The 22104-nt window shown below is 42.3% G+C and overlaps 1 protein-coding gene across 9 annotated transcripts in view; it reads right to left on the bottom strand.

The window, feature by feature from the left end:
- Positions 1-243: 243 nt before the first annotated feature.
- The window catches only part of RASGRP3 (RAS guanyl releasing protein 3), a 61455-nt gene continuing 39594 nt past the window's right edge, over positions 244-22104 (bottom strand). For 8 of the 9 annotated variants that reach the window (XM_055816620.1, XM_055816615.1, XM_055816616.1 and 5 more), the window contains 8 exons: positions 15491-15568; positions 11365-11481; positions 8977-9092; positions 8041-8188; positions 4544-4580; positions 2287-2412; positions 1489-1853; positions 244-985 (listed from right to left, as the gene is read on the bottom strand). In XM_055816620.1, coding sequence (XP_055672595.1) covers positions 977-985; positions 1489-1853; positions 2287-2412; positions 4544-4580; positions 8041-8188; positions 8977-9092; positions 11365-11481; positions 15491-15568 — 996 coding nt within the window. In that variant the 3' untranslated portion in view covers positions 244-976. The remainder of the gene's footprint in view (positions 986-1488; positions 1854-2286; positions 2413-4543; positions 4581-8040; positions 8189-8976; positions 9093-11364; positions 11482-15490; positions 15569-22104) is intronic. The other variant, XM_055816622.1, reaches the window with a different exon arrangement.

The following is a 22104-nucleotide window of genomic DNA, read 5'->3' as shown; positions in this document are numbered from 1 at the left end:
CACTTATGCCAAGTTGGAATGCAGCTTTCAGGTGTGAGCTTTGTGCTGCTTTGTTTTGGTTTTCTCTTTTTCCAGATGAGGGCTGTGCTCCTTAAGTAACTTAATGCTTCTCAGGCCACTACAAGTTCAGGTGCTAGATCTACATTTGCCAGTTTGGAGGTTGCTCTTTATTACATGTAGTCTTAACATGTGCATGTTGCTAACCAGAGAAAAACATACCATGTACACACATATATATACACATACTCTTAAAACTAAGGTGTTTATTATGTGCTAATTTTACCATAATTAGTGCTGGCAGAGATGACCCCTGTCCATTGTGGTATAACCAGACAAATGCATAGTGTCTTGGAATTCCTTCAGTCTCAGCCACATGCCACCCGTTTGAAGGATCCTGGGAACTGGTGCCACTGTGCTGAACACTAATACATATGCTCACTGTAGCAATGTAAACACAGCCAAAATTCAAAACTCCGGGTGTGCAAAGAATTTCAGCATAGAGGACTTCATGAAAGGTTTTTGTTTGACATTTAATCAACATACACACCTACTTCTTTCCTTAAAAGATCACTGCAAGCCTCTGGAAAAGGAGTGTTATCGAAAACTTGGATGCTTGGCTTCTGTCTTCACCATTGTTGTTGCTGGCAGACATACTGCAATGATGCAGTCTACTTAAAGGAGGCCAAATATATCCTCACTGGCCTGTAAAGGAAGTTTCCACAAAAGTCATACAAAAGAAAACACTGAGTGCAGAGATCCGCTCTGCTGTGTCCATGCAACATTCATCCAAATGGCTTACTCACGAGAAAATAAATAGTGCTTTATAACACCTTTCAGCTAAGAAAACAGGGCAATGGTTGAATTTAAAAGTATGAGGTACAGGAAAACTCATGGCCAAATGTGGTCTGTGACAGTCCATCAGTGCTTGCTGTACTACAGTTGTCATCTTCATTTTTCTGTGCTTCAGGGTGAGCGATCAGCTATCCTGGAACCAAAAGAAAACAGGCACTTACATGCTAGCGAAGATAGTCAATAAAAGTGTGAGGCTTTAGATGTATAAACTTCATGGATGACAGCAACAGAAACCAGACAGCTATCCTGCCATAGCAGGGACTCATCTTTACTAGAATCATATTTACTAGAATGCTAGTTGTGAATCTAACACGGAGCCCTGAACAGTGCTTTGCAAGGGTACAACAGCACAGAATTTGGTCAGATATCCACCAGGCTTTTAATGACTATCGAAAAGAGACATGCCCAGTGCCTAAAAGCACATACTGACCCTGAGAGGCAAACCCCCCAGTTACAGTAAGTGCACGCTGCAGTGGAGAAAATGGGTATCTACGGATGTGCATTCTTCTGGAAGGAACACTTGTGCAAGAGGCAATAGCAAATTTGAATGAAAAAGCATCCTGAAATTCATAAAATAACCTTACAAGACCTCAGACTAGCAGATTTTAAACTGCCTTGGGTTCTTCTGCAGCTCACCTCAGATTCTTGTCTTTCTGGGAGGGTTTCTATTCCATTGTGATCCTGTATGTGTTGTGGGGCCTCAGCTTCTAGCTCCACGTCAGCTTGCACGTTGGGCTTTTCGTTCTCCCATTTTGCAAAGCCTTTGTTCTTCCCAGTTTTGCCATGGAATTTGGACTTCATTTTGGGGAAAGTATGGGAACCTGAATCGTTCCAGCCTGGCTCATGCCAGAGTGGTTCTGTCTGTGTTGCTTGGCTGGTGGTCACCCTCTGCAGCCGCACTGAAATTTTCCTCGAGGAGCCAGTGACGAGGGTGATAGCTCTGCCATCAAGGTCCTGGTGTTCTGCAGCAACACTGGGAAATTCAAATACTTCGTCTTGGACTGAAAGAGAGGGTGGAATTGTTTATTTTAAATATTCTACTTCAAGATCTTTACAAAAAGATAACTTATGCCTGGGTCAGGGGGGAGGTAACCCTCTATATGAAGCAGTGGTATAATTAGCAACATCTACATGCTGCTTGGAAATGATTCTGGCCTTGTATGCACACATTTCCTTCTCCCTCCATCTGCACACTCAGGGGATAAGGCAGAACTAGAATTGTGCCCTGTGCCTCCTAGCCCCTGCTTCTACGTGGCTTATAAGTAGAAGTACAATTTCACTAATTATAATTTTATTTCTTTTCAGCTGGGATAGAGCTGCCAGTATAGAGGATAGGAGGCTCAGACAGGAGACTAAGGCCATCATTGCAGCAAGAACACTGGCTGTTAGAGGGGTTCCAGAAATGGTTTAAAATAGGAACAGAAGTACTCTCACCTGGAGGCAGAGATGGACTGCTAGGCAGGGAGCCATGGTTGCTGCCCACTGAGGTTCCTCTGGAAAATTTCCTGCACGCCAGCACAAGCAGGTCTCTGCATTGCTTATGACAGTTGGCACCGCAATCTGTAAAGAAAGGAACTGTCAAGTCACCAAATGGAAAGCCACAACTATCTGGTTACCCCTCAGGGCTATTAGCAGACAGATACCAGGAGGGACTCTGAAGGAACAAACACTTTGACAGAAGGTGTGGAGTTTAGAAATGGATAATTTGCTGTGAAGGGCATTACAAAAAAATGAATCATTTCCATGGCAGCCATTAATAGAAAGCTGGCAGCAGAAGGGAAGAAGGGGATGGTATTTTCATCAGAAATTAGTCTCAAGGAAGAGACCTGACATTGCTGGCATGATCCTGTGTATGCCATGCATAAAGCTTCTGTTCCACTGCATGAGTCTCCATAAAAAGGTGGTTTGTTTGTTTGTTTGTTTTTTATTTGACCCAGCCAGGGCCCATTATAGTAAACACACTTGGTCAGAAGGCACTGGAGCATCCATACTCTGAGCTACTGGAAGGACAGCTGGAGGACAGCATAGACTAGTTGTAAACCTACAGTGATCAAAGTAGCTCAGTAAGCAACATCAGCACAGAGTAAGCTCTGTGGATGTGTATCACCCACCTGGATTAAACAGGCCGAGTGCCTGCATACCTAGCCTCTGCTGGGCGGCATCACTGCAGCTACACTCATCACATTTACATGAAGCGTGACTGCAGGATGGATCTTGTGTGTGAGAAAGGACCAAAGGGTGGAGGATGTGTGCCCCAGACATAGGCTCTCTCCATTGTGTCCCTTTGCCCTTGTTTGAACATTTCCATCGTCTCCCTTGTTTCTCTGTTGCTACGCCATGACCTAAAATTTTGTTCTAGGCGAGCCACTGCCAAAGCACTGCATTTAGAACTCTCGGCTAAAAACTGTTCTGCTCAGGGCAGCAGCTCTAACATGATGGGTGACAGTTCTGGTTTCTCCTGTCACCTTGTTGATATGACTAATACAGAAGTACCTGCCCGGCTGTGGTTTTGTCTGCCATAAAGGTAACCACTCCCCCAAATACAATAAAGATCTCTCTTGGCAGTGGAGAACCTCCTTCATCACTTGCAGGCCACACAGTCTAGCTTTATCTCGCCATCCACAGTGCTGGGGTAAGCAGCAGACCTGAACAGATGAACTCCCTCCCTCCCCCTGCTAGCACAGTGTCAGAGGGTCAAAACAGAAGATGACAGCTCTGTGCTCAAAGGCAGAAATCATCCATGGTGGGTGCAGTACTCCAGTGATGCTGGCATACACAGCAGCTGGTAGCTGCTGCAGCAAAGAGCTAGCTACTAAATACATTTGTTGACCACTTCAAGATCTGAGTGAGCTGCTCTGCTTTCTTACTCTCATGCTCCATTACCTATGATTTTGAGTCTACGGAACCACTTTTGCTCTCTCTCTCTGTTGGGCCACAGTTGCAATCAATGGCACAGGACAGAGCTCAGCTTTCAGCTCTCAACGTGAGTTTACAGGGCTGCTGTGACAAAACTCCATCTTCCTTCCCTTGACAAAACTCCATCTTCCTTCCCTTATCCTACCAGTTAAAGTACAGACTGCAACTAGCCCTTTCATGGCTGCTCAGACGACAGCAATCAGGAATAGCTGAATCACATACATTGGTTTAGCCATGGATATTTTCCCCACCCCTCTCTGAGGAAGAGTTGAGTGCCTGGAGAAAATCTTGCAATGAGATCTGCTGGGCAGTCTAGGAATTAAATATTTCTCTATTCCTAGCTCAGCCACTATTGCATTGCAAGAACAGTTAGGCTTCGCTACAGGCATGCGGGTGTACATGACAGACAGCAGTGCCAGCAGACCTTTTCCTGACCCCAAGTCTCAGGAGATATATTTCAGGATGTCTCAGTGTTAGGATGAGGACACTTGCTTTTTACAAGATGCAAGGTCTTTGCTGGTGGGAAGTGACAACTCATGGGGTCGGTGGCTGCTTTGGACCTTTAGCTCACAGAACCTGTGTGTTCCTACTGGGTGCTATGTCCCCTAATGCAGTGAGACTTCATAGTGTACCAGCAGTCACTGTTCACAGACATTACCAAGTGTAGAAGCAAAATTTGGATGAGCAGATGCCATTTCAGTAAAAAATTCAGTTGACCTACTTGTGCTAAAACCCATCACCTACAGCCTGAAAAAGCCATCCAATATTTATTTACCTTTGCATTTGTAGCCTTGTTTGATTATGCCCCAGAGCTGCAAAGAAAGACAAAAGAACGTTAAGGAATCAGAAAAGAAAGCCGAACGGAAAACAAGGTCACAATGAGGAAGTACCAATGGCTACAAAAGCACAAACAGGATACAACTGCTCTTAACACCCTTCCTGTTAGGCAGACCTCCCCCTCGAATTGTGATAAGACTTGTGTGGCTTCCCCCTTATTTCTACTGCTTACAGTGGGACTACCAGAGGAGGAGAGACACAGATGGCATTTGGTTCCATGAACGGGTGAAAAATTGCCATCATATCAAGCTTACTGAAACCAGCAGAGCACACTCTGCTTCTAGGCTCACGTAACATTTCCAGTGTTCATCCATTCTCCAGATACATGAATGACCCATGCCATTCAAACACAGCCAAAGAAAACACCACTAGGGACAAAAATTAGGTTCTTGGTTCCCATACTGGTCCCCAGCACACCTCGCCATAGCAATCTGATTTGTCCACCTGACTTTTTCCATTTACAAAAAGGCTGAAGACTGAAACAGGCAGAAAAGCCACTAAATTCCATCTTTGCCTCCTCCCAGAAGCTCGTTGACATACATAACAACCAAATGCTAAACTTCTGGGAGGCAGGGTGTGCGGTCCCACTTTTGGGAAGATTTCACTGCAGCAAGGGCAGGATTGCTTAGAAGTAGGAAAACTCCCTATCTAATTTTTATCAATACACTTAGAAGCGCTGTATCTACAGCCATGGCATAAAAACAAGCATTTTCACTCTGAGAGGTAGAGAGAAAAAGGAGCAGTTTTTCTAGCTCTAGCATTAAAGAAAAACAAAAAAACCCGGGCACTCCAGTGTTTATTTATCCTGAAATCATTTGAAACATTACCAAGGAGGGTGAGCACATCCAGACAGTTGAAACCGCAGGTGACTCCTCACCATATTTGTAAGAATCCACGCACAGTGTGCAGGGGGTGAACATGGTCATTAAAGAAATATTCAGAAGGAACAGCTGGAGAACATCCAGAACACAAAAGAAAGAGTAAAATAAACAGAATGGGGGTGGGGGGAATCCCATACACCGCACAAAAGAATTTGCAATGAAAAATGGGGGCTTGGAGAAAGCAAAATAGATTAGACAAGGTGAAAGAATGGTGAATAAAAGAACAGAAGGGACAACAGTGGAAGAAGGGTCCAAAGAAAGCCTGCTGCTTGTTCTTTTCCTCCTAATGCTGTATATATGCACAGTGAATGCAGCTGCTGTGGTCAGACAGTGACAGTGGAGCCCCCCAGCCCCTCTTGAAAGAGCAGCAATGACTTTTTTTCCCAGGCCTTTTTGCCAGCATCACTGTAAAAGGCACGGATTGTTATTTCTTTCATTTAAGCTCTAATCTGTTCCCACCAAAGATCTTTCTTCTCACCTTCTTAGCCCTGTATCTTCCACCTACTCAAATTTGGCACCACTGTTGTGGTCACACAGCGTAGTGAAAGCTTAGCTGAAGTGCCCTGTCATGAATTCTGACCTAAATCTTTGAATCTGTCTGACACAGCTTTGCTGCAAAGCTGGCTTGAGCCAGCTTCTAAGTAAAAGGATCTGTGCAAATTCAGATTATAAAGCTCAGTGGGATGGCTGGTCACCTACCCTGTCACGCAATGCAACTCAAGCTGTGGGACGGAACTGTGACTGGCCATGGGCATATCAATTTCATGCTGCTTAATGGCATTTGGTTTTAGCTTGACCTTTAAAGTTCCTATCATTTTAATAAAGGTATTTTATTGAATACTGCGTGCATTGCACTGTCATGTCAATTCATCCTGCTGCACTGTCAGTGCACATTATTTTGACTGTGAATCAGTGCATCAGCTTGAAATTAGGTTTCCACCCGTGGATGAGCAGCATGGAAATGCAGAACAAATGTGCAGCAGATTTTGTAGTTTGTTCCTGTCCTGTCAGCCCAACTCATCCACAGGAGAATGCCAATGACTTCAGTGAATTGACAGGAAAAATGACCTTATTTCCATTTCCTGTACAATCCCTTACTCACTTGTATTCCTGCACTGGATGCAATCAGGGAGATATGAAAAATACAACAATGACTAACTAGAAAATCGATGCAAGAGAAAAATATCTGGTGGAGAGGACATGGCAGGGTAGTTCCTGGGCCTTGCTTTCCTATGGAAGCCTTCCAAACATGAACGGGGTGTCACGAACGCATTGACGTCTTCCCGAGGCTGCAGGCAGCCTGAAACAGTAGGCTCAGGCCAGGGACCGTCCCTGCCCCATCAGCCTGCCAGAGCTGTCAGCTCGAGAGCCCACCAGCCCGCTCCTGAATCAGCACTGACCATGTCGCCTCCAAGGTTTTTGAAATTCTTGCAGAAATAGGCGGAATTCCTTCCCTCCTGTGGCCTTAACCGGTGGCTGTGATAAGGACCGTAAGCATCTGACCAAGAGCAGTGCCTCACAAAAGCAGCGTGGAAGATGGGAGCATGGACAAGAGCAGGAACACCACAGCTGGTCTGAAAGGAGGCACGTTTTTGCGCTAACAGTGCTGTTACTGTTACTTTCAGCCACGAAGAAATATTACTTAGTGGAAAAGTTCACATATTACAAGCTGGAGATTTTGCCACTGCCAGCAGCCGCAGCTCTGCGCTGGAGAGCAGGGGTGACAGTCTGAGTTTAAACCCTGTACGTGGCCACTCATAAGCAGAGGACATGGCCCTCTGCCCTTACTGCTTTAGCTGTCTGAATGTGGACATTTGATTTCAGCGGAGGACGTGCATTAAAGTAACTTTTAAATCATAGTAATTCCTTTTTCTTTACTGTACTTGGTTTGAAGTGGAAAAGTTGGAAGAAGTTTACAAGCAACACAAATGTTCACAAAATCAATCACTTCCCAGCTATGTGCAGAGCACTCAGCATCTGGTAAGTTACGGCCGAGAGAAAAAGCAAATAAAGCCCCCCAACAAATAAATTTTGAAAATTCTTATTGTACAGAACTGCTGGAAGCACTTCTGATTTGACAAAATTAGAAGATCTGTTAATTCAATAGAGAAAGGATTAAGGCTGTTATTCAGAGAATTATGGACATAGTTATGTGGCCATGTGCAATTTCCTGAGAAAGAACGGCTTTTGCTTCATCTACATCCTCTGTTCCAGACACCATTTTCCCTTGAGCTTGTTTACATGGGAAGTCAAGCCAAATTAAAGAACTTCAGATAAACCAAGTAAAGCCATTCATATAGTCTCTAATATCCTTTAGGTAACATAATTTTATCCTCCTCCCCGCGACAGTAATTCTTATGAATGCCAAGTATTCAGGAACCACAGAAACAAAACTGGGTAGCACAGCTACAACATGAATAAATGTTTTGTGCTTCTGAATGCAACGAGATATACGGCCAAAAGACTTTACAATGTGTGGAACCAGTTTCACCCTGTCTATGTTACAGGGTAAAAAATTGTGCTTAAGATAGACTATTATTAAAAACATACTTACAAATCCTGCACAGTGCTCACAGAAAGTTGGTTTAAGATAGGTCATCTCCTGAAAGTTATGAATAAACCCTGGTCCCATTTTACACTGGAACTGTGATTTAGCTCTCAGAAAGTAAGCCATCATTTCTTCTTTGCTTATAAGACCATCTCTGTTAGGGCAAAAAGAGTAGATCCGTCACTGCTCAGAGCACCAAACAATTCAGGATTTTCTCATTTCAAAAAACAGGCAGCACACAAAGCACATCCTTAGAAAGAGCTGCAACAGTCCTGGCAGAAAAAAAAACTTAAAGCCTTGTGGTTCTTAGCCTTCATTGAACAGCAGATGCTGAACTTGCAGCATAGACCGTGGTTTCTCACCTCTTTGTGGTATCAGAGCGCAGGCCATTAAGTGAAGGACCTTGACTTACTGCTCACACAGACCAAGCAGTTGTGTCCCTGGCTGGCCACCAGCCTTGACAGCCAAAGAGATTCTAGACAACAAAAATTATCAGGCCAAACTGGCTAGGAAATATAAATTATATATACCTCACAGAATATTTGTTACCCTCTCTGCTACATATACTCATTTCCCCTCTCCTGTACACAACTTACTTGCTTCGTTGGTCTGATGCCTGGTCTGGATACAGCATCTCCACTGTAACTTGATGGTACTCTAGGGGTTTTGACTCAGTCCCAGCAGGAATTCCTCATTAAGCTATTACAGCAATTATTTTTAAAGTACGAGGTAAAGCACGACTCTGACCCGGGTGGCCTTATAGAACCGACCACAGCATAAGAAGTTAAATGAGAACAGAATTCAGCCTTCAGTGATCTTCAGTTCCTTAGGTGAGATGTCAGACACAAGAGGCTTGGGAAACACTGTTTCTTCAGTATTTGGTTTTCATAAGTTTTTTAATTGAGGAAAAGAAAAAAACCACAAAGAAGTCTCCAAACTTACTGGTCTTTGTCCAGCACACAGAAAGAGTCCAAAAAGGGGAAGTTGGCTGCTATACTTTCAAAGTCTTCCTGAGAAATATAGCCATCATGGTCATGATCGTAGTTCCTAAAGACAGACTGGGACAAAAAAAAGTAATTATTGTCCTAATATCTAGCCAATCCTGAATCTATACCAGCTCTTCAACCTTATAATTACATGCAACTTAATGACTAACATTACTAATCGGGTGCTCTGTTGCCTTGTTTTATTCCTTTTATTCCTACTTAGTACTACAACATGCATATTTATTGGACTGCAGGGGGAAAAAATGACTAATTTTTAAAGAAAACTTGACCTCAGTGTTTATGTAGTGATGGTCCTCTACAACTCTACAGACATAATTATTCTTGCTTTGTTTTCCTTCTTTATTGGAAATGTCACTAAAAATTCTGCCCCGTGTGACATAGTCCCTTTGCTTCATTAAGTATGCTTTTTAATCACAAGAAAAGAAATAAACCAAAACCAACCTAACAGCAGCTTTCCCACGAGTATTTCAGATGTTTTTGGCTTCACTTCTCTGTTAGTCACCTCTCCTCTGCCACAGCACTGTTTCAATCTGATTTGTTTACTAATACTTTGACATCCAGATCGTGAGCACTTTGTAGCTAACAACCATTCTCTTCCATGAACCCACCCCAGCTCACCACTAAGTAAATACAGACATGGGATCAAATTTAAAAGGTTGCATAAAGTGATGGAAGCCCTCCTTAGCTGCTAAGGAATTACTATATCACTGTATGTCCTGCTGATGGCAGAGATATGCAACGGGCATTAAAGCCACGTGTGAAGCTGATAGGAAAAACACGAGTGTCAGAGTCAACATGACTGTCTGAAAGACATACACTGAAGCACAAACTCTCATTAGATCAAGATTTGGTGGACAGAGACAAGAATTTAATATACTGAAACCTCTGAAAGGTCTTTGCATTTTTCCTTATTGTAACAAGAACATGATGAAGCTGATTTCTAAGCACCTATGAAATTACCTGTAACTGATGGCTGGCAGACCTCAAAAACGCATCAGCAAGAAGGAACCAATATGCAAACCCAAGCAGGATTCAGCACTTTGAGTCATAAAAACAATGCCTTAAAGCACAACTCAAAGCAGCTAGTAAATGACAAAGACTGGCAAAACAAAGACGGCTGTACATGGTGGTGTGGGCCTCTTGGTAAGCTGTATCCGTAATAGCCCCAAACCATGTTTCAATGCTGTCAAACTCAAGATCATATGTTCCAAACCAGGCCACAGTTGTGGAATTTTCCTCGTCCACAGGAACCAGAACAACCCTTGATACAGCACATGGCAAAAGTGAGGAGTTATGACAGACTTCCTATTTAAACAAGCTATCAAAGAGAGGTCTGGATGTGGAGTGATTTTTATCACACATATGGCACTGACAAAAGCAATACAGGAACAGCATGTGCAGTTCTGGCATCCCACATTAAGGGAAAAATGAAACTTTTTTTAAAAAAGACCATGTACAAAAAGTAAACCACAAGATCTATTTGAAGTTTGAGTGAGGAAACTGAAGACTAAGTTATCTTATCAACATAACCCCAATTAATGACCTGTAACATGGACTAGGTCAGAATTTAATAGTACCTCCTGGACTGAGTTATTAATTTGTAAAAAACAGAAGAAAATATTGCTTCGTTATATACAACGCGTTTCTGGTTCCTCTGCATGCTGCTCACACATCACTAGAAGTCCCTTACACACCAACACAACAGCTTAGTCTCTCCAGAGGAACCTGGTAGTGTTTGGTTTTGTTTGCATTACCTAACACATCACCTTCCAGACTGAAGCTGGAAGATCCCAGCTATAAGGCTCCATGACCTGATACCCACATTTTGAAAACGATACCAAGACAGTGCTATCTTTACCATACATAATATGCTCTGGACAGTCAAGTGACAGCAAGCTGAAAAACAGAAATAGGGTTTCCAGAAAACCTCTCTGAACCTAGTAATGTGTGAATCCTTGTTTCCGAGTACTTTTGTTTCCAGCTGTCTGTTACCAGACATAAACTGGGTGGCTAGAGCTGGGAAAACTCAACTTTGCCCTCTGAATTTGTATTTGCTTATCAAATCTACTGAACAGCAGCCAGGTTTTGGATGCTCCTGAAAGATTCCTCCTTTGCATCCAGAAACCTGCTTACTAATCTCATTGCTGATTGCAGGAATAAAATGAGTATTTCTGAATGTATCAGTAAAGGCTCAAATTTGTTATTGGATGTCTGAAATCCATCCCAACCATAACAATCTCTTGAAAAGCTTGAAATTAATTATAATGCTGACAATATCAAAGCTGTCATTCTCTTTGACCAGCATAGTCTTCCAAATACTTACATCCACCAGCTTTCGTATGTGCTTGTTAATGACTGTAGGGTCAGGTTTTGGTACCACTCCAGATGCCCACTCCAGTGGCACTACTGGCTTGTTAGGGGTTGTCGGGGAGGTAGGCTGCTGAGAGATGGATCAGAACACAAAGATTTTCAAGTCTGAATTATGAAGTTGAATTTCCTGTTAAAAGCATCTCTGTATATCAGAGCTACAACCACAAACCACTGGAGTCCCTGTGCTGTAAAAATGTGCTTAGCAAAACATCAGGCAAGGTTTTAAAGGGTCACTGGCCTCTGCTAACAGCTTGCTTGGGGTCTCTGTGGCACCTCACAGCTATGCTGGCAGTGGCAGCACCCAGCAAGCTCAGAAGCAAAACCAGACGGACCTTCCCCACTGCCATCTCCAGGGGCTTCAACAGCAATGAAACTTGGAGGAAGAGTGAAGGAAGGAGGATCTCTAGATGCAGCAGGCATCAGAAATAGGTAAGCCCAGAAACCTGCTTTTCTAGCCCCCGAGAAACTCTCCACCACAACACAGCCTGACCCCAGCTCCCTGCCAGAGCAACCGTGCCCAGGAGCCACACAAGGGACTGCAGCAGCCCGAGTAAGTTAATGCTCCTGCTCTGCGCAGCAGCACCGGGCAGAGAGCAGGAGGCAGGAGCAGGGGCAGAATCGTGCCTAGCAATGCCACCGGTTTCCAGCTGACATGTGCCAGGAGGCACAGCTTAATTCATCTAAGCAGCCTGAGCAGAAAGGGGCTAACCTTTGACCTGCTCTGAAGGTAACACCAGCCAGACTATTTTTATTTTGAAAACAGCTTGGTCTTGACAGAACGGTAGCTGACAGTTCACTCGATGCACAGAGCTTGGAGCCCGAATCCCTCCACACCACTGTGGTGCTTTGGGAGAAGCTCTGGCATGCAGCTCAGCTTGTTCAAGTAGAAAATACAGCACAGACCCGAACACAGCTTCAGGTAAGGCTGCAAAAAATCACCAGTTAGCATGAAATACGCTGCAAGGTGTACTGGCGTTCTCCTGCATCTGCCACTGGACATCTAGCAGGTCAAGCAGTGTCAAGCAGAAAGAAAATCAGCATGGTTTATATCAGGAGGGAGATGGCCCACAGCCTCAGAAGTTCCCTGTATTAGCTGATGAGCAAGAAATCTGGGTCTCGTCTGTCAAATTGGTATTGAGAGGGAGATAATTAAGCCATGTAAAGATGTTACAGTTATTATTGAGTATAACAAAGGTATCGTAGACTTTGACATTGAGATGAAAAATGGTTACAAGGTCATACTCCACTGTTTGGTGGGGGAAAAAAAAAAAGGATGTGTTCATGGGTTGCTTTATTAATTTTGCTTTTCTTTATCCATTTGTCAGAACAGCTTTTATCAGTTCCTCAGTGGCTCTTGACTCACCATACAAATCTACACAAGTAAATCTGGGAAGATAAAAAAAATCTCTATATCCATAGAATTCAATTTTGACAAGAAATACAGTGAACCAGGTCATCCAGCTCTATATACCCAAAGCACTTACAAAATGTTTTAGTCCTAAAATTAATGTCAACACACTGTGATGGACCAACATGCTGGCAAATGTTTTTGCTCTAAAAATACGCAGAAATGCAGCAATCCTTTAAAGATGGGATACATCACAGTATCACAGTATTGTGATATTCTTACAGCTATGGTCAGAGAAGAAATTTGAAATTTCTCTTAAAATATCTCAGACTAGAGGGACTCAAAGCATCAACATCCAAGTGTCAGAGTGGTGCTAGACTACCAAGTCCTCACAGAGAGTTTTTAACTCCCGCTGGTCTGAGTGCACAATGGCAGAGACTGAATCCACTGGAGACTTCCACTTTCTTCTGGGCACTTCATTTGAAGCCTCATTCAATTTTTATGTTTTTTGAGAAGCTGCAATGAAAACTTCACGTTAGTGCCCACTAGCCGAAGGGAAATGTTGGTTCCTTCTATTGCACTCATAGACTGGTATGAACAACTGTAATGTTATTTATGTATTTGAAATGCATGCTTGAGGAAAGGTACTAACCAGTGTCCAAAGACTACTTAGCTGAATTTATTGAACGTTCATAAGCACTGAATCTGGTCATGCTGTTTGTGATTTAACCTGTACCTCCTGTCTGTTTCACCAGCACAGGGCTAATGGTATCGTAGACTGAAAAAGCATTTTCAGATGGATGCAGACATCTAAATATTTTGGCACTGAAATAAATTCTACTCAAAAGCCTCAAAATTATATAAGTGTGTCTTCAGTGGTAAAACTGCACCAGGCAGAGTCATCTTCTAGCCAACAGCTGAACTAGGAAAGACTCCCAACAAGAAGGTAACGACTGCGCAGACCAGTATGACAGGGAGATGCTATACTACAGCTGGCGGTCAGTCCGCAGTATTTTTTTAGGCTGCTACACTGACTGAAGGGTCTTCTCCCAGTTTTAGCAGAATGGAAGTCTTGCTCAAGTCCCTGTTGACAGCAGGCTCGTATGCTAACAGGTCAGCTCCACTTTTGCCTCAAAAATGACTGCAGCAGCATGAGGCACTTCCTCTGCAGTGCACCTGCACAGGAGTTGTGCATACAACAATAAATCAAGGAGCAGTTGGAATGATATAACTACACTGTCACTTTGCTTTTGACAAATTTTTCCACATATGAAAGTTGTACAGGTTCTTTCCCGTCCAATATAGCTTATGTGCTTTGGCATTCCATCAAAGAGAAGTATGCTTCAAATGGTCTGGCTTCTGTCGATTCAGCTGTAGCTTTTTAACCTTCAGGGTGCTGCTGCAGCAGCTCAGTGTCACTGGTTATTCATTGATGATTACGCAGAAGTCTCCCATAATTGCTGGGTACTGTTAAAAGTTCACAGCACTGTTTATAGTGCTTTTGTCCTTCTTAAAGCCCAGGCTGAAGATCAAAGCAGCAACGGGATAATTTTCTACATCTACAACAGTGGCCCATTAGTCCTTCCACAGCAGAGCTGTAACAATTCAGCTTTGCTGGCTGTGATGGGAGCACCAGGGAGCCAGAATGACTGTGACAAATGGGAACTGTTGTAGTTGAGTCATATCCAGCATGGACTGGAGACTCAGCAATGAAATTCCAGGTGTTCAAACTGAGTTAGTGTTGACCATGGAAATATCCAATAGCTTCCTTACTACTGCTCATCATTCACCATTGGAAACACATAGTCTTCAAACTGGTCTCCAAGAGTGATAAACTATCTTAAAACCCAGATAAACCCTATACTTGGAAATCAAGAATTTCCTTGCTTGCTTTTAAGAATACTTCAAAAACATAAAAAGCACTGCAATGAATCACCTCGGACTACTGCATTCTGCTCTCGCATCTGCTAAGCATTTCCAGACACCCTTAGTTTCTGCTGGTGTCAGGCTTGAGAGGGCTCAGCCTGAGACTGTCACATGCTGGATGTGATAGGTAATGAGAATGTTAATACGCTAATGAGATGCTCAGAGGGAAGAGGAGTTCCCAGACTTTGGCAATAGAGGAGAGAGTAATACTTTAAATGAAGTTCAATTATTAATTAGGAGATTTATCTGTATCCTCAGACTCGCAAGACATAAAAAAGGCATCAATGCAGCATTATCTTTAGTTGCACATATGAAAAAAAAGTAGTATCTATTCTGAGGTGCTTAAACATTGGTTGACAGCCCACGATACTGCCAATTCTATATAACCAGACAGTTTTTAAAACACTACAGCTAATGCTTTGCCTTAACTAAAACTAATTTTTACAGTTAGAGTTATTTTATATAACTGCATCAGCATCCAGAACATGAAGTAATGGTCATGCAATAAATAATTGATGTAAACTTACAAAGGATATCTTCACATAAAGCAGATCTATGTTTTCCAGGACTTGCAGAGGTTTTGTTGAAAAACAATAAATAATGAAGTCTGGCATGTCTCACTATTTACTTCTCCCAATATGCACTAAAACCTATAAAAAGTGACTGTGTCTACTATACAAACATAACACTAAAGAGCTTTATGTGAATACAAATAAGGAAAAACATTAACTGTCATTTAAAAATTTAATCAACTGCATGCAGACAAAATAAGCAATGTGTTAAAACGCAGTAAAAAATGACCTACAGATTTGGAGTTCCTTGGTTCCAGCACCAGCGAGAGCTTGTAGATATCATCCTCGGTGTGATAGAGGTCCAGGGACAGCTATGTGTAAAAAAGAGGGAAAACCAGTAAAATATTTATTAGACTGGGTTGGATATTGCAGGCTTTTAAGCAGAGATGGACCCCCTACTGAAGGTAAATAAAAAGCTTAGCTACTTGGAGCTCAAGACACATGTCAAAACTGCATGCAGCTGCTGGAAAGACAGCTTTTCACAGAGCTAACATAACCCGCCCTGGTGAGCACACATCGCTGTTCACACCTGTACTGAGCCAAGCAGGCACTATACTCCTGGACTGTCACAACCTGCATCCCAACACATCGAGTGAGAGGGGCTGCATGCTGACCTTCTCCAAAGAGGGACATTGGCACTGAAGACCACCCTTATGCAAAACACTTTCTTCTAGCAGTTCAATGGTCACAAGAGATCTCAGAGAAGTAACCTGGTGAATACAAAAACTTCAGGAAAGAAGTTGTAAAGGGGCTAGGCTAGAAGGACTTCAGATTGTGTTCTGGGCCAGTTTTATCCCTTAAGAGAGTCAGAGTACTGCAGCCCTTCTACAGAGATCAGCAGCAAAAGCCTCTTTGGAAAGCCCTGGGGACTGCACAGGCCTGGGAGGGGCAAGCCAGGTTGTTTGGCACCAGTGTTGATGCAGAAAAGTGCTCCATGAAGAGCAATCCAAGTTACTTTAGCCCAGCTTAGCTTGTTCCTGATCCTCTCCCAGCAAGTAAGGCAAATTCCCTTTCAGCTTCTGTTTTTAGATAAATGAAAGATTTTTCTTCCATGCGCTCATTTTTTCCTCTAGAGGGTTTATTGAGGAAAAGAAGGGGTATAAATACGCTTAAAGTAGAGATGAATCTTTTTGGTTTTACTTTGGCAGCTGAGTTCTTGCACTAATGCAGGTCTGCAGTAAATTCCTCTTCTTTCAGAGTGATGAAGGAGAAGAGTAATCAACACTGTGGCTAATGTTTTGCAACGAGAGGAAATGAACATTGTATGTTTCCTGTGATCATGTCCCTACATTAATTGGCTGTGGAGTAATTGACATGATTTGAAGTTATCATCTACCATGCAAATCCCCATTTAAGCTAAGATTTAATTAAAAGGATGTTTCCCAGCAGGCAGACAGAATTACTACTGACTGAATGACAGTGACAGAAGGTTATTTTTAGAGAACCTGAAGTGCCAAATAACAAGCAGGACCAGTAACACCATACTGCAGAACCACCGCTAGGAACCACCTTTTAGGGAGAATTTTGTGCAATGAGAAATACAGGAGTTGTGCCCTTTCCCAAGATAGGTACACATCCAGAGCAAACACACGGGTTTAGAGATGTGTAGATATTGCATTATTCATTTTGTCTAGCTGGAACACTACTCTGATTTTTGCGCTTCATAATTTATGGGCACCAGTAAAAGCCTGAGCATCCTGCAGGTTCCTTTACCCAGGCAGCATGCTGCTGTCACAGGGGAATGTAAGGACCTGTCCTAAAGATAATGTAGATCCAGTAACTGCTGCTGTAACAAATACCGTTCATGTACTTAGTTATTCAGTGACTATATTCTTAGGTTCCTTGGTGGTATAGAATAAGCAGAACTCAGTTGGAGCACATGTATTATCATGTCAGGCTGGAACTGGCAGCAGAATTGCTAGTTCAAAAGACCTTGCTCTGTTCCTACTACAGAGCACAGTTTTCTCAGCAGGCCAGATGAGCAGGGTGGGGATTTGGGGATGCAAATGCATTGGTATTTACTGAGCAAGCTTGTATCTCCCCGTCCCTGAATTATCTGACCTTATGATAAACAGCAGGCGTAACTTCATTAGGCACAATGTGTAAGCACACAGTGGACAAGACATTGTCTAGTACAGAAGTTTCAAATACCAGCAAAAGAATCACAAGCATGATGACCATGCAGTCACATAAGCACTCATTTTATATGTTATTTACAGTTTTGCTCTGATGGATGAAGTGTAGTAAGAGTTTTCCTAGCACAACCTTTACAGTGGGTGGCAGTTTCCATTCTGATTTGACTGTCCTATTTTTACAGCAATTTGTAGGGGACTGAGGAGGGTGGGGGAGCGATCAGAAAGGCACGGCTGTTTTTTTTCTAAGTGGAACTTAACCAAACACTAGTTAGGGAGGGTGACTTTCAATTTGATTGTTTAGATATTTCTCATTCTCTTCACTAGACTGTACAAATGCCTGGGACTTTCCAGTCATTTGCATACAGTCTCAGAACAGGTTAGATGAATAGCTGTTGAGACCTAAAAATAGTGGGGGGAAAATGGTGGCACCAAGTAAGTTCTAACACAGTATAAATACACTGCAGCCTAGTTGGGAGACTGAGATCTGCTTCCAATCCACAGAAAGCACTGAAACATTTACACACAGGCTTTTATTCACATTGTGAACCACACAGCAGGTAAGGAGATCCCTTAAGTATCCTTACCAATTGTAAGTTTTCTAATGATGAAAATGTCATTAGAGCTATAGCTCTTCTCTGGTGCACTGCCAAGCTCACACTTAGGTTCTCTTTTATTACTTCTGCTGCTTAGCTCCAGGTTTTGGATGCCAGGGACTGGTACAGAACCGTGTATAGAGTCAGTGGAGATGGAGCAAGTGTGGCAAATAAGGCAGGGATGGAGGAAGAACCACACAAAGAGCGAGCATGCGCTAAGAAGTGAGTCCATCTTCGTGTAAGACACTCTGGCTCACCAGCAGCCGAGTCATAGCACAGTTACTTCTCTTGCTCACATAACTCAGAGTCATTTACACATGACAAGAGAGGGCTTGCACCTCGAGTTCCCTCTCAGCTTTTGCTGTCTCCTGTGCAGGTAAACCTGGCATTTGTCTCACTGCCCTCCGTACAGCAAACCTTTGCCTTATTTGTGGCATGTTAACTTCCATGGAAAATACTGGCTTCTTTCAGCCACTTGTTCAAAGCTAAAATTCTGTGAGCTAGAAGCGGATTTTTTATGCTGACAATAAGATGGGGGGAGGAGCAGATTTTTAAGTTTGTGTGCAGACATTTAAGCTGAGATAGAGACCAACTTTCCCAAAGCATCCAGCAGCTACACCACTGAAGCTAGAGACACTTCTTGCTCCCGTTCACCCTTTTGGTCTACACACACAGTAGCATCTGAGAAATACCCATAAGACCCTTGACCAGGTGGCCTGAAGCATACAATGAAGCCCTCGCCCCACCCAAGCTCTCACTTCATAGCTCTTAACACAGTCTCCCTAATCATCATGATTGCCAAACCACTTGAAAGGTATTGGTTCCCCCAGGGTGGACAGGACTCCACCACCAAGGGAAATTAAAACCAGGGCAAATTCCCACATGCCCACAAAGTCCCCATTTCATCTTTTTTTGCAAGTTGTTGGACTAGCAAACCAGCACCCAGTGATTTATTTGTCAAGAAAGCACAGGCCAGGCTGTTAGCACTTGCTAAGTGTGGTGTGAAAGGCAACACTGCAAGGGATGGAGGCCAGGCAAGAGATTTACACATCGCTTATCAGGACAAAACACCTACTAAAAGCTTGCCCAGATAGAAGCAGCTTAATGGGAAAACTGCAGAACTGAGCAAATAGTTGGGTCAGCTGATGCTCACACAAATGAAAAGTGCTCTACACATTTATGCACATTTACTGTTTTTGAAAGGGAGTTTCTCTAAAGTCAAAGATGAGAAAAATGTTTACAGTTTAAATTAGAGAGGGAAGACCTAGCAATAAATAGAATAGTTATTTCTTCAGGCTCTGAAAACTGAGGATGACTTTGGCAGCAAGGGAGGCTAAATCTGCTAAAAGACCATTTGCACATAGCAAGGTCAACTATTTTTAGTTGGCAGTTCTTTTCAGCTTTGGGATGCAATCCTAGGTTTTCTTCTCCTCTTTCTCTGACCCCAGCCTATAATTTAAAACTTTCTTATTAACAAAAAGACTGACAGAGACATTTCATCTACTATATAAGTTCACTATTACTGTTTAAAAGATCACTGTAAAAAAAACCACTTTGTGAAGACAAAACCTACATACTGGAATAAAATTGAGAATATTCATATTACGATATGTACCAAAATTCTGGTCCAGGAACTTTCTGAAGAAAGCTGATTTTTTTTTTTTTCTTTCCAGGAGTCACCATCTTAAATCAAAATTCTCACACTCTCAAACATACTTGACTCACAACTACACTTTCAGTGACTGCTATGAAGACAGAATTACCCTGTAAAGGGTAAAGGTTTTAGGATACCTACACCTGTCTATAGAATACCCATGGCTGTCTCCATCATTATTAAAAGGTACCACCATGGAATCATGTTAGCAGGTAAAAAGCAGCAAAAGTTAATTTTAACCAGTGATCAGGTCTGCAATCAACACTGCAGCATACAGCCTCATTTATTTACAATCAGATCGGCTCAACTGTAACTAATGTCAGCAGAGTTATATTAGGAATTAATAAATACATCAGAGCATCCTAAGTGAAAAAGTACCCATCATGTACTGAATTACTTCTCTTAGTAAATGAAATATATTGAATTAAATGTGAAATATTTTTAAAAATCCTTTTAATTTTGCTGAAAACAAAAAAACCCCAAGGAAAATACTTTTTTTAGAAAAGAAAAAAGACGCTATTTAAACTCAGGTTGATACAATGATGGATAGGAACCTGCAAGGTCTTAGAAAAATCTGAAGATTTCTGCTCCTTTTTGGAAAGCAGGCTGTCACCCAGAAGAGAGAAGAACAGCTAATGAAAATGTCAGCAGCAGTTCAGCTTCCATCTCTCACTTCACATTGTCTAATTTCTGTCCTTTGGGACTCAGTTTCTAACTGCTCAATTCCCTAAAGCCTGAGGTTCCACTTCCCCCTACTCACAGCCAAGCTTGTCAGAAACTGTGAACTTTCAGAAACAACCAGGGAGGGAAAGAGCAGCATTAGATAAGAGAGCAACTCAATCCCTACAGAAACAAAATAAGGTAGGAAATATCTGCCTTCATAGTCCAATATTTAAATTAAATGGGTGTTGCAGTAGGCAACACACAGTCCCTTCTGTCCCCTGTCACACTAACCAGGATTAGGACTTGTTTCCAGATTGTTCTGTACAAGATGTGACAGGAGAAGGTTTTCCTATTCCCCCAGACTTTCCCGTTCCTCATTACAATGAAGCCACAGGTATATCCACACCAGCTTGACAGCTCCAAGTCCAGGCTCATATTTATCAGCCTTCATAGCATAAAGCTCTGTACCTGATCAGTCCCAGCACAAATCCATCACAAACTACCACCTTTGCTTACTTTCTAGATATGCGTGGTTTTGAGCATTTTAAAGTAAAGCATGAAAGGAAAAAACCCAAGGTTCCTGCCCAACAGCCTTCCAGTTAAGACATTTAGCTAGAACTAGCAAGGTAATGAGTCACCTCAAGTCTGTGACCTGACTGAGGAAAAACTGGAATTTGGTTCCCACCTCCCCAGGGAGCGAGGGACAATGCTGAGACACTATCAGACACAGCTATTTAGAGACAGTCAAATTCTTTCCCTGGCTTTTGATCTAGATTTTTTCCTGTCATCTAAAAGAGAAAAAAGAAATTTGGAAAAAAACATGGTCTTGAGAAGTTCATGCTATACAACAAAATGAACACTAGAAAAATTCTCAGATTTGTCCTATTTACACACAGACCTTGTTTAGTTCTAAGTTTATTTTAAAAATAATTCTATTAAGGAGAGCAAAGAGATTCTCTTTCAGTCCAGATTAGAGATATGAAATACAAAGTTAAAAAACAAGAACAGAAACAGCATAAAATTACGTATTAAGAGAGTCCTTTACCTAACATGACAAGTTTCAGACTACTCTCAGATGAGTAGGTGACTTCTATTTGCTTGCAACAACAACTGTTTTATAAAAAAAAAAAAAAAAAAAAAAAAGCCTTTTTTTTTTTTTCCAAGTTTCACAGGTTCTATCTTTAATTCCAAGATACTGGGGTTTGCCCATGACCTGAACAAACTGTGGTGCTGGGTCAAACGCTGCTGCAGCTGAGATCAGTGCTAAAATGATCACGGTTCAATAGAAACAGGATCTGGCCTGGTGGTTCAGGCTCCATGCTTCAGTGTGTTTTGAAATAAAGTGTAGTATTTTTTAAAATTACATGCATTGTCTACATATTAAAAAGGAAACTGAAAATTAATTCCTTTTAGCATTGTCAGTTGCAGCTTTTTAAAAAAATGGGGTTTTTTTCAGTCTTTTTGAAATATCACTTTCATTTGGTTTGAAATGGGGTATTCAAATCCTTACCTGTAATTTTGGAGAGCTTTGAAACTTGCACACAAAATGTAGCCACTACCAAGGGGAAAGGAAGGGGGAAAGAGCAAGGATGGCAGGGGCTGTTTAACATCATTCAAGAGCATTTTTATTTACTGGATAGGAAGAATACTGTGTTGCACACAAAGAACAGGGGAGCAAGAACAGAGTGATGCTCAAGCTGGAATTTCACTTGTGTGTCCATGTCCACATGCTACCTGAAATTTGTGCAAGAGACATAAGCCTCAATTCTAAGCAGTCAGTGCTTATTTTTTACTTTTCCTAA

This window comes from Falco peregrinus, chromosome 11 (genome assembly GCF_023634155.1).
Source record: "Falco peregrinus isolate bFalPer1 chromosome 11, bFalPer1.pri, whole genome shotgun sequence".
NCBI lineage: Eukaryota > Metazoa > Chordata > Aves > Falconiformes > Falconidae > Falco > Falco peregrinus.
Note: the sequence above shows the minus strand (reverse complement) of the source record. Positions and strands in the feature narration are given on the sequence as shown.